Source organism: Pteropus vampyrus, unplaced genomic scaffold, assembly GCF_000151845.1.
Source record: "Pteropus vampyrus isolate Shadow unplaced genomic scaffold, Pvam_2.0 Scaffold137, whole genome shotgun sequence".
Taxonomy (NCBI): domain Eukaryota; kingdom Metazoa; phylum Chordata; class Mammalia; order Chiroptera; family Pteropodidae; genus Pteropus; species Pteropus vampyrus.
The window spans coordinates 2,809,298-2,822,570 of NW_011888918.1; the positions used below are offsets into that span (position 1 = coordinate 2,809,298).

The window sequence follows — 13,273 nt, forward strand, 5'->3', positions numbered from 1 at the left end:
GGGTTCTGACTTGTGGTAGCTCTTATGCACAGATCCCACACTCAGACGTGCTGTGTGCAGTTTGGGTATTTTTGTTGAGTTTTAGATGCTCAGCTTATTGTTGTTTCAAGAGGAGAAATCTGAGGACATCTCTCACTCCGTCATGTTTCAAGAATGTCTGCTGTGCTCTTTTTGTCATTAATTCTACTCTGTTAGCAATTGCATAGCTGGTTAGATTAATATGTGATAATGATTCAGTACTTGAAATGGTGAGGCATGTCTCTTGTTTCTTTCTCCGTGAAATTCTAATTTGTAGTGAGTGGCTCAGAGCACTCAGATTTGAATTATTCTGTTTATACAAAAAGTCATTTATTAAATAAAGATGATGTTAGTAATTTTTAAATCATTGGTTGAGTCAGCTTTACTCTTTGGTTTGTAGACCAAAAAGAGTTTGTTACTTTAATGATACAGCTCTCCAATTTTAAATCAACTGCTAATGGGTGAATAAAACCCTACTGTAATTCAGATATGGTATTTAAGGAATAGTTTTTATCATTGTTTATCATCGAAAAGCATTAGATTCTATATTTTTAAACTATTACTTTTTAAGCATATTGATAGCCTTTCAAGTATCCAAGTATCTAAGAGCCTCTAGGTCTTGCAAGCTAATGCTATTGGTAATATTTTAGGGCACTGAATTGTGCAACAAAGAAAAACTAAATTTGAGTTTGATTTATACTCAAATATATATATAGCTCAGTCAGAAGAGATTAGGGATTTTCCTTTGTATAGGACACTATCAAAAAAAAGCTACCAGCTAGATAAACAACAAGAAGGTATGCTCTTTCTTTTACACTAAAAATGAGGTGTTTTTTTTTTTTTTCATTTTAGTGTAAAACTTGTTCTGAGCCAAAACAGATAACCAGTTCATCTGCCATCTACAACAACCCCAATCTCATCAAACCAATTCCAGTGAAGCCCAGTGAAAACCAGCAACAGCATATACCTTGGCCCAACCAGGTACACGGTTCTCTGCTTTTCATATGTGGTGTCTTCTTTATTCAATTACAGTTGACATTCAATATTATATTAGTTTCAGGTATATAGCACAGTAGTTAGACATTTATAGAATTCTTAAAGAACTTTTACCCAGAATTTATTTAGGAAGGGCCTAGTGCTATTCGAGGATGCTTTAAGGTAAATCCAAAAAAGAACAATTTCAAATTAGAGATTTTTTCATTATTAATAATTTACTCTTCCTCAAAGGGGTTAATATTTTACTTTTAGCATTTACCATACTCTGCGCTAATCTCTTGTGGACTTGAACTCCTTAGAGGATAATGTATTTTTTAAAAAACAACAAACTAATAACATTGTTAAAGCTGACAGGAATATTACCCATCAGGTCTGTATTCTGCTGAGGTTGGTGGTTGGTTTCCCAAGGCCACTGAGAGAATGACAGCCAAGGCAACAAAACTCAGCTTAACTTTTCCAAGCACCTCCTTTGTTCTAGTACAGTGAATGCCCTCCTGAATCTAATGCAGTTATACCAAACTGCATTGGATTCAGGATGGGATTCCTGTCCTAAGGAGTGTTATGAAATTCTCCTTTAGACCTGATGATTTGGCATTGTATTTGCATCTAAAATATAAACATAATAGCAGTTTTGTGTGAGCATATATATATATTTCAAAATGGTAAAGCATTAATGAAATTGCTTTATCTGCAAGTCTCATTATTGATTGTAAATATAATGCGGCTATTTCAATTTCTTATGGTTATTTCTCATTAAAAATTTTTTTAAAAGAATTGATTTAAATCAATTTTGAAAATGAGCATGGAACCAAAAGACATAAGGACTGGCTAATGAATTTTTTTTTAAAATAAGTCTTTTCTAATTATCTTTTTGCTTTCTTTTATTGTTTTCTATGAAAATTTTTTATTTTAATAGAGAAACCAGAATATATTAACTTGAGAATGAACCTCCTGTTTTCTTAGCCCAGCAATAGAAAAAGCAACAGAAAGGTAGAGATAATATAGAGCAGGAAGGAAGCAGCTTTGCAATTGGCCGGGCTAAGGTAGATTTTATGTATTTTAATGATTTTTTTAAAAAAGCTTCTAGTATATAGTTTAAAAAGAAAGATCAAGTTATATTAAATGACTTATGTTTCTTTCCTTCCCTAAATTTCTATAATTCTGTGAAAAGCTACCAGAAATTCTGAAATCCTCATATTTCTGTATATTCTTAGTATCTTCTTATACTTTGCAGAGTTAGATTTCCTGTTGAAGAGAATATATACCTTTTAATGTAGGCAATTCTGTATTATAGTGGTCCCCAATCTGTGAAACCCAGGCCCATTAAGGATCATATGCCTATTTCATCATTCAACAAATACTAAGATATAACAGCTATCTTGAGAGTGGTAGGGGAGAATGCTGTGAAAATTGTTTTCATTTAAAAAGTCTCAAATTTGTGGTTTATTATAGTTAAGTTTTTTCATCCTCTCTAATTGATTCTTTGTAAATTGAAGAAATCATCTATTAGGTAAGTTATGTTTCATAGCCCCCATATAACCAAACTGTATGTAGACCCATTTTGAGACATTTTTATTTTTTCCAGACCTTAGACCCTGAACCCCAACACTTGTCCTTGATGGCACTCTTTGGGAAGCAGGACAAAGCTACATGTCAGGAAACTGTGGGGCCTCCACAGACCTTCCACCAGCACCACCAGCAGCAAGAGAAGCTTCCAATTAGGCAGGGGGTTGTGCGTTCCCTGTCCTATGAGGAACCCAAAAGACACTCGCCCCCCATCGAGAAGCAGCTCTGTCCAGCCATTCAGAAACTCCTGATCAGGAGTGCAGACCTCCACCCATTGTCAGAGCTTCCTGAAAACCAGCCCTGCAAAAATGGCAGTACCCATTCTGCTAGGGAAGTTTTTACTGGACCTGCCCAGCCAGGGTCTCCCCAGACCATTGGGGCCTCTCGTCGTGTACACAATGCTTCCAGAACTCAGAACCTGTTAGAGAAGCTTCACAGTGCCCCAGGGGCAGTGAAGAAGCACTACCCTAGTACACCAGCACCTGCCAGCTCAGCTGCCTTAAGCTTCAGCACAACTCTTACTGCTGCCACCCCTGCAGCTCCAGTAAAGGGAGTGTCTCAGCCACAACTGGTACATGTCAATGGCTCCCTTCCACCTCAGGCACTAGGACATCAGGCTCATGGAAAAGAACAGTCTACGCGTCCAAGACAAATGCTCCCTATCTCTGGCAATCAGACAAGTGGTTCTGGAGTGATCTCCCCTCAAGAGCTACTAAAGAAGCTTCAGATCGTGCAGCAGGAGCAGCAGCTGCATGCATCTAACCGACCAGCCTTGGCAGCTAAGTTTCCTGTGGTAACTCAGAGCTCTAGAACAGGAAAACCCTTGGAATCTTGGAGCGACAAGACATCCAGCACAGAAAAGCAGGCTCCTCTTCTCCGGGTAAATATCTATGAGAGTTGAGGGGGTGGAGGGGAGAGTTATTGCTATAATGGAGTGAAATTTGGAATCAGCTTCTGTGCTCTAGGGACATTTCTGTTTAGAACAGGTGCCAAAGCCACATCTGTACATCTATTTATCACCTTAACTTTCTGCCTGGAAAGAGAATCTTTTTTCTGCTTAGCAATCTGGGAGCTTCCCTCCTTTCAGAGATGCTTCATTTGCAGAGTTAAATCTTTGCAGTGTTTTAAGGTCTGAAGACATAAACATGGACATGGACCTGCATGAGAAAACATAGACATGGGGAAAAACCCTAATCTTTGTGCAAACTTGTGGTCTGCTTTGAAATCATTCTGGAATAGCAAACATCTGACCTCTTGTTATTTCAGTCCACAATTAATTGTTGGTTATTCATTTATTCAGTAAATATTTTTGAGTACTTACTCCCTGCCAGCCATTGTGCTATGTGTGGGTACGGAGTGATGAGGAGCACAGGTGCGCTGCCTCTGCAAAGACCGCAGTCCTGGAGGTGCTTGAAGTCAAACATACCATTAACTCCTTAAAGGTGCAGCCTGCTTTTGTTTATGTCACCAGTATAGCTCAGTGAAGATCGCGAGAGGGATAGGCATGCCATCTACCCCACCCACACCCACACAAATCTCCAAAGAGGGAAAATACTGTAATTTTTAGATGTAGTCTATCCTTTAAGGAATAAGGTTCTCTGTGTTCATCAGTAACTTAGAACGGCTAGAAAACCACAAACCACTGGCTATTCCACTGCCAGTGGGTAACATCTGGAGATTGGACCCCCCCCCACTCCCCTCCATTTGAATTGGTACAAATTCATTGACAATACAGTGTGTTTAAGAATTAGGAAGTTCTCCCTATGTATTACATATATCATCATTGGTGGTTTTGTCATGTTTTGGCAAGTAGCTTATAATGGTTCCTCAAAAATCTTTCCTTTTTTTTTTGAAAACAAATATTATAAGCTTGTAGCATAAGTCTTTGTGACTGTCAGGCACTGAGTTAGAGTACTCTTATTTATTATTTATTAATATCGCAAATCTCAATACCTACCGCTATAGAAACAATGTTTGTCACTCACCCTCATCCTCGTTTCAATGTAATATTGTCCTCTTTTTTATAGCTGATTTTTTTCTCTTTAATGATTTATATTGGACACTAGGAAAATTGGGATCGATAGTTTAACATAAACGTCTACATGCACAGTTCTCTTTTATTTCCAGTGCTCACAGGTGTGGAGCCAAGCAGGAAAGTACACATTGTCAGCCCACACTATGCTCTTCTTAATGGTGCTGGCTGTCCTCCAGGAGCATCCGTCTCAGCCCCTCTCCTTGGAATAGCAGATAGGAACAGGAAAACAAACAACCTACCTTCTTCTAGTCTAGTTTCTGCCCAAAAAGATACCAAGGGAATGGTTATAAAATCATAGCAGTTTCTAGATCAATGGCCTTTATGCCCCATCTTTGAGTTCTTCTGAGGCATTAGGAGGCTGATAAGTGACATCTTTTTTTTTTGCACCTGAGTTAGAAACAAATGAGAGAGAGAGAGAGCTGAAGGAACCAATCAGGTAGAGATCAAAATGTCACTTGCATAACTGGAAAAGCCACTGGAAAACTTGGTTTTAGGTCTGTTAGCCAAGTGAGGTAGATTGACTTACCCAGACAGGCAAGTGACTGGCAGTGCTGGGCATGACCAGCCCCTGGGGGCCTGCCCCTGCAACTTTAGCATGGGAAGACAGAAAGTGTATGCTCTCCGAAAGCAGGCAAATCCCATTAGGAAAGGCCCCAGGGTGGGGCGGGTGGTGGGGTGGACCCGAGAATCACGCCTCTCTCCTGATGAGAAGTGAGTGAGGAGGGCTGGTCTCAAAGCGGTTCCTCCATGGAGAAATCGGGAGTGGAAACGTGTGTACATCCAACAACTCACATAGGTTGTGGGACCTTTAGGTCAGAGTAGTGGACCACTAGCCCGGAGGAAGAGGCCAGTAGTCCTAAATGCATGTTGCCAAGTGATGATAGTAAAGCAGAAAAGTCAAATATTACTCAAAGGCTACGCTTTATATGCAATGGAAACAATAGTCACTACCGCAGACTGCCAGACCTGCTTAGCAACAACAAGGGGTCAGTTCTCCTAAGAGCTTTTCCCATCTAGTGAAATTGTGAACAGCTAAGATTTAAACTCACCTGTATCTACTCTTGCAAGTGAGCAGCTGCTTTATCTCTGTATCTGTTGTTTCAATGCGTTGCTACCTACTTCTGCCCTCTGTGTGTTTATTTCCTGTGAGCAGGTCATCTCATCGCAGCGTATCCCTGCTACAGTGGCCTCTTCTCTGCTCATGTCCCCCATGGTGTTCACACAACCCACCTGTACCTCACCAAAGGAGCGAGACAGTGGGCTCTTGCCCTTGGGAAGCCAGGATCCAGCTGCCACCTCCACCAGCCTCCTCCTGCCTCTGCAGAGCCCGGAGCCCAATGTACTCACCAGCAGCCCACTTACCAAGTTGCAACTTCAAGAAGCACTGCTGTTCCTCATTCAGGTAGGAGAGACCATTCTCTCTCTTCTTCTTACCTTTACCAATCCTGCTGACTCGGGGGTTGCCACTACGAGATAAAGACTCACTTAGCTAATGCCTACTTAGTACTCCCCAAGAATAAGAGGATGACATAACAAGTCACCCTAAACCACATGGCTCTGTCTTAGCTGGCTGAGATTCAGAATGCGAACTGTGGCTTTGGATGTCTCAACTCAAGGATTTGAAGGACTAAGTCCTCCAAGCTGTCACCCGTCAGAAAAGGGGGCATAATTAAGGAAGTATAAGGAAGTATAATTAGCCACTGAGCCACTGAGAGGATTCTATGTGCTGTGGGGCGCCCAAACCAAGAACACACCTTTGAGAATTAGAGGTCAGGGCCATCGTGAGCGAGTGGTGGCACTTAGTGGAGAATTCAAGCAGAGTGTGAACAAGGAGCAAGCAGGTAGTGAAACAAGTAATGGCTGCGACTACTAAGGGCATACTTTACAAGTAATTTTGAAACCTGTCAATTAGAACAGGATAGAATGACAGGACTTCTTTGGCAGCCACATGTCTTACTTGTCTCTATGAAATAACAGCAACAGCTAACACTTATGTAGATCTTTGTGTCAGGCACTGTTTTAAATGCTTAACATATATTAATTCATTTCATCCTTATACAACAACCCTATTATTTTTTCAATTTTAGAGACAAGGAAACTGAGGCTAAGTAACTGGCCTGAGGTCATACAGCTAGGAGAGGGCAGAGCTGGGATTCAACCCCAGTCTGGCTCTAGAGCGTTCCCACTGGCCGCAGTCGGGGCCACAGTCGGGGCCGCAGTCGTAACTGGACTGCTGCACAGAATCGGGCCCTGGGCGGTCCTTCAGCAGTGCACCTAGCAAAGCACATCCGAAAATAAACGGTAGGCCTTGAAAAGTGGGGTGCTTTTCTTTAAACAGACTTTAGACACCTCAGTAACATATTTAGGTATCTTTTTGATAGTCTTTAAGAGAATTTTTGGGGTGCTTTGCTTAAGCTTCAGAAAGCAGGCTAGCACTTTTGCAGTTGTCTCATTCTACTTGAAAAGAAAATCGTCTCTATTAGTAAAAACACTTTTTAAATGCAACATATTTTAGAATGAAAGGAAAGGGCCTAGAAATCAGCATCTGAGTGTGAAAGCGGAAGAATAATCTGCTAAAGATGAGCAACAAATGATTGTGCGTTACTAATTCACAACTATCGGGATACGAATATTTCCTTTTAAGCCATTCATGATAGGTTCATGAGGACTTAGATAGGACGTCTATAAGCAATTAACGGAAAAATACCTTAAATTTGAATTTTAAAGTTACATATTTTTTTTCTGGCTCATTCCATTTAAATCACATTGTTCCAAAGATCTCCGTGCAACGCCAAGACTTCGAAAGTCCAGCACAGTCCCTTTACATAAATATGTTCCCTCCACTCTCTACATACATTTTACTTTTCCCCATGTTTTAGACATGTTTTCCTGATGAGCTGTTAGAAGTCACTCAAGCAGTCTGTTTTTAGTCTTTGCCTGTTAGTAGGACACAGTCTCATGCATAAGGACTTTGTGGCCACTTTGTAGGGATAAGTAGCTCTCCTTCATTGCATGAGAATAATGTTAACTCTGTGTGTGGGAAGGCAAGAGGGGATGAGGGGGAAATGTGAAATGTGGGTGATTGCTAAAGCTTTAAAAGATTTGGGTGGGAGGGAGAAGTCTCCAGAATTAAAATCAGAAAACTACTAATTAGACCGGTGATTCTCCCTCAGCCCTTAGCCAGGCAGAAGAGCCCAGAGACTGCTAGTTTAACTACTGTCCACTTGGCAAAGCCAAAAACTTTCTGTAATAATGGGAGAATTATACTGGCTTTGATGAGATACCAATGAAACATATTACAAGTAAAATCTTATCTAATGCCAAAACAAAGTATACATAGTGGAGGACCTTTGAGAACCACTTGCATTCTCCTAACCAGATGTCAAGAACCACAGACCTAGATCATTTTCTCCCTCCCCAGCCTGCTGTTGGGGACTTCTGTATTTTCACCAGGCTTTTCATGAGACAACCTCGTTCCATATGCCATGTGGCTAGGTTGCCCATCTGTGCTAATGTAACATACCAGCCATCAAAAACCAGCAGTGGACTCTGTCCAGCCTTGTCTTCAATCCCACCTAACATTCACATAAGTAATTAAAAACTACCAGCTGCTAGAGCAAGCAGGTAGCGCTGAGCATCTTAGGATCAAAATGCCAGTTCAGCTCCAATACAGAGGAAGCCTTTTATTTCTGCCAACAAATAACATTCCGTTGGGTCTTTTGATTTTGTTTTCCAGAATGACGACAACTTCTTAAATATAATCTATGAGGCTTATCTCTTCAGCATGACACAAGCAGCCATGAAAAAGACTATGTGAAAGCAAAGCATTTCAAAATTGATTTTCAAGGTCCTCCAGCTCAAGGTTCTTTCATGTTAAGTGGTGTTACCCTGAATGTTTCTGTCTTTTTTTAAAAAAGTATGTGTAATATGAAGTAAAATGTTTCAGACTCTTTTTCAGTCAAGCTTAAAAAAAAATAATGAAATCCTTCAGTATATCTGGTACTATGAATTGAGTGGGTAGATAAATCCTTTGCTCAGATCACACAGTAAATAATACCAAGCTTAAATTATTTTTTTACATGTATAGGTCCATTCCTTGAAGATTTAGTCTCTCCACAGGGAGGGCTGTTTTGGAAACTTTGTTTCTTTTTTATAGCTTGTTTATTCTGTGAACGCGGAGAATGTGTGCTGTTCCCATTACTGAGTTCTGTGTGCCATAGGGCATGCCGACCACAAGGTGGCAGTGTCACCTCGCAGACTAAGGCATTCAGCCCTTTCCCAGCCTTTGGAAGTAATGCTTCCATTTCTTTTACCAGACAAAGTAAACCTTTCATTTGTTAAAGTCCGATTGGCTTGTTTTCCCAGGGCCTCCGACGGGAAATTATTTCTAAGGTATTTATAGCTAGTTTCTAGAGGATAGTTGTTCTAGGTGTCCACCAATGGCCCAGATTTCCAGTAACACTTCATTTATCCAGGCTCATGCTGTTTCTTTTGGACCCAACCAGCAGAATATGCCTTCCTATGCCTCCAACTGAACATTTTATCATTTTTAGCAAACATGCTGAGAGGAAGGTCACAGAAGATTTTAAAGCCTTTTCTTAGCCTCTGAGGATAAGTAATGGATTGTTCAAGGCATAATGATAAGGATTCTTCAAAGTATGTAGCAGATTGGTTTTTAAGTTCTTAGAGATGAGGAGCTTAATCTTGGAAGGAGTAGAAGAGCCCTTGCCAAGTCGTTAAGGCCCAAAAGAGTGGGTATGGGAATTAGTCCCTGCTGAGTATCAGTAATAAATAAAGCTTTGCATTTCTATAGCCCTTTTTATTCTTGGATCATAAAAAGATCTCTAGATGACTGCGCAGAAGACAGGTTTTATTCTCATTTTATAAGCCATAAAAGCAGGCATGGGAAAAGTAGGTTTCCTCACAGCTTCTGATGCTGAGATTTGGGCTTTCAGCTTTAGACCTTTATTCAGGCACACCGTCAAGCAAAGGGTTTATGGGAGGACCACCTCCCCACTTCCCACAGGAGTGCGCTTTTTCTTCTGAGGAGAAGAGGTGGGTGGAAAGGCAGTGACTTTACTGAACCCTTGTTTCGTGCCATACTCAGGCTGAGGGATCTACTGTCATCCTCCCACGCTTAGGAAAGGATGGTTTCTTTTGTTTCTTTGATGTCTCCTACAACATCTAACAGTGAAAACCCATATGACGTTCTAACAAAATACTCGGAGTTAATAATTGCTTCTATAATATCTCGATATTCTTATAAGGAGAATGGGTCAAGGAGAGAGACACACGTGGATCTATTATCCCAAAATCAATGACTGCTCAGTTTGGTAACACATATACTAAAATTGGAACAAAATCAATGATATACTTAACTTCTGGCCAACCGTTTTGTTTGTTTTTTTTTAATCTCTTTGATCTCAATTACATGTTTAGAGTTGCTTCTCTCGCTAGGGAGAAATTAATTCCCTTTTAAATGTTTCTAATATATTTGGGGCAGCAAATGGCTAATCTTATGAAGTATTTCTATTTTACCTCAGCATTAAATAAAATAAAATAGAAAGAAATATCAGTTGCAGCACCTAATGTGAAAAGATACACACGGCGCGATAGAGGAATGAACGTGAGCCCGGCGTGGTCAGACCTACACTGCGAGCTTTTCTTGGGCCTTTTTAGGTCAACACCACAGTTACCTATTTTTGAAAGATAACAAATTTGCCATCCTTTACTGGATTGAGACACTTTAAAAGTGACAGGCCCAATTCACTTAGACCAAAGACTCAGTCACTCTCTTAAAGGACTCTTGGTGATAGAGTACTTATTCCTTCTACATGGCAAAGCAGATGAGAGCTTCTTTGTACAAAGAGACATCTCTAAAGAAGTCAAGAAATAGATTAAAGAGTTGTCTAAGGCACCCAATGTTAGATTTCATACATAAATTAATTTCTTTTTCCCACTCTTACCCCACATGCTGAGACCATCACAGACCCCCCTCCTAGGTGTCAGACTATATCCAGCAGCAGTTTTAAGCTAACTGAATTTCAAATGGGACTATGAGATTTTGTTTTTAAAGGCAGCATTGTTCAGTGCAGTGGATTTCAATCTTGCAGAAGTGATGGAAGTCAGTTCTGCTTGGTGCAGGGAACAGAACACGTCCTTTGTCAGACAGTTCTTGGACAAGTGAACTTTTCCAACACACTGATTTTTGAATTGTAAAATGAAAGTAATACTCACTTCACAGGGTCCTTATGAGGATTAACTAGGAGCGAATTATGTAAAATGGCACCTCCTGCCTTGTACTCTAGAAGTATGAGTTCCTTTCTGCCCCCTCTGCCTTGTCTGTTGTGGCCAGTCCTCCGACGCTATGCTCACCCCTCCAACTGTTGAGATGAGGCCCTCACTTCATCTGCTAGCCTCCAAGACCTACGTATTCAGTCTGATGTTGACACTTATATATCCATGGTCACTTTGCTATACCATCATCTCCCCTTCATTTCTTTATCAATAAAATGAAAAGTTTCACTTATCTCTTCCTTCCAAAGGAAGTGCCATGAACTCTTTAAGATAAGGATGTCAGTTTAACCCAAAGAGCACTGTTGTTACTGCCCTACATTTCTGGGTAAAGCACCATTTTAATAGAAAGGCAGAGAAAGCAATCCCTGAATGGTCTCCTGAAAAGACACAAAGGCCAGACGTGGTGGTAATTTCAGAGAGACACTTTTGCTAGCATCTTCAAGAACTTCCTGGTATGGAACCCAGTTCTGCTGATACCAACAACTGGTTTCTTCCAGTGGGTTCAAAAGGTAAGCCCAGGGCCCAAACTTCCCAGGCTGAAGGCACACATTGTTTACATCTGGTAAGTTCATTCTTCCCTCAAACACTATTAGCCCAACACCTTTCTCATCTCCTGGGGATAGACAGGACTCTGCTTTCTTCCTCTTGAATAAGGAGGGTTCAATCAGAGAAGAAAGTACCATCCTTAAAGAAATTCCAACTATTGAATTACATTAGCACTCTTAAGTTCTCTTACATGCTAAGGTGAAAACTACCAGTGGATACATATTAAGGCTTATATCCCTGAGTGTGTAATACTAAGGATGGGAGGCGTCACATCAAAGACCAGGCCTCCAAACTCCAGGCTTCACTTGGGTTCAACCAGATGTCAGCACACACGGGAAAGGAGAGGAGCTCAGAACTGAACTCTAAAGACGGTCTTGTGCTTCCAGCTGAACATTTGGAAGGACTGGGGCGAGGTGGAGGTGTGGGGTACAGTGTTAGGGGTCATGTTTTCAGACCCTATGCTCACCCCTCCCAGCAATAGAGAAGACTTTTTTCTCCATAATGCCTGCTCTATTCAGACATGTGCCTCCTTCTTTCTTTTCAACAAAATCAGCTTGCTTCCCAGGCTTTGGAACATTGAGCCATCTTTAAGGTTAAATTTGTCATTTGCAGCCAGCAGGTTGTAGCAACACTTCCTCAAGTAAAGTTGCCTGGCTGCACAGATTGGTGGGTCTCACCAACATTTTGCTGAATACTTGATTTTTAGGTGTCATGTGCTCACCATCTCCCTTCCTCTGACAATTAGGGGAGTGAGAGAGGCACTTACAAATACTTGTATATTTAACTCAACCTTGAGTAGATAGATTTTCACCAAATTAAGTTATGAGTAATGCCTTCCAACAGCTAAGAGCCTTGAAAAAGTACACAAATAAAAACTGCGTGTGCATATTATGGTCTTAAAACATCACAGGGGAGGTGGAAAGCAGAGCAGTGTCTGTAACACTCTCCAGGGTCTGGGCTGGGCAGTGCAGACAGGCACATGGCTCTGAGCCAGCTAGCACAGCCCAAACCATGCAGCCTGAGTTTCCTGGACAAATTAAAGACACAGCAGGAAGGAAGTAAAGGATTTCTAAATAGGCAAGCGAAAGGGTGGGATACACTACATTGTAAGCCAAAAATCTAAGAATTTCCCTAAAAATCTGAGAACCAAGATGAAAGGTTCTAAGTATCCAGGTGAAAGTTAAAGTAAAACATCCTGCCGAGGTTAGCTGGTGTGAAACAGACACTCAAGGGAGGTTGTGGAGGTTCCCTTTGTGATGCTAAGCATCAACAAGGCCACCAGTCCAGGAGACTAGTCCCGTGATGGAAGCTGCAGATCCCATCCAGCTGTGTCTACATGTAAAATTCCATGGAAGACATAACCCACTAAAAGAAAGCTCTGGCTCCTCCAAGAGAGTGTTTTTTCTCTTCCCACAGCCTGGTGGGTAGATAATGCCAACCATGCCTTTTCCCGGCACAGCTAGAGCCTACATTTAGGAGCAACAAAGACCAAGATGGCAGTCCCAACATCTAGGTTGCCATGAGCTCTTTATCCCACATGATATCATGTAAAGAACATGTACTTAGAGTCAAAGAGATCTGAATTCTAATCTCACCACCTCCTGTCTCTTTCCTCAACAAGTGAGTATAAGGGGGGAAAATTATTTTCTTTATGGTCATCATGCAAACATAGAAATTGTCACTTCGGGTCAGAGAATGGCCATCCATTTTTTGCAGGGGCATTTGGACAGCGGCCCCATGGACTGTACCATGGGAGGAGCTGGTTCTCTGCTCCCATCAACCTGAAAGGTTAGGTATATCTCAGCTTCTCTGTGT

At 41.2% G+C, this 13,273-nt stretch overlaps 1 protein-coding gene across 2 annotated transcripts in view; it reads left to right on the forward strand.

The window, feature by feature from the left end:
* DCP1B (decapping mRNA 1B) overlaps positions 1–10,004 on the forward strand; it is a 63,297-nt gene extending 53,293 nt beyond the window's left edge. For both annotated transcript variants that reach the window (XM_011367805.2, XM_011367806.2), the window contains 4 exons: positions 871–999; positions 2,600–3,460; positions 5,769–6,017; positions 8,352–10,004. In XM_011367805.2, coding sequence (XP_011366107.1) covers positions 871–999; positions 2,600–3,460; positions 5,769–6,017; positions 8,352–8,432 — 1,320 coding nt within the window. In that variant the 3' untranslated portion in view covers positions 8,433–10,004. The remainder of the gene's footprint in view (positions 1–870; positions 1,000–2,599; positions 3,461–5,768; positions 6,018–8,351) is intronic.
* The last annotated feature ends 3,269 nt before the right edge of the window (positions 10,005–13,273 follow it).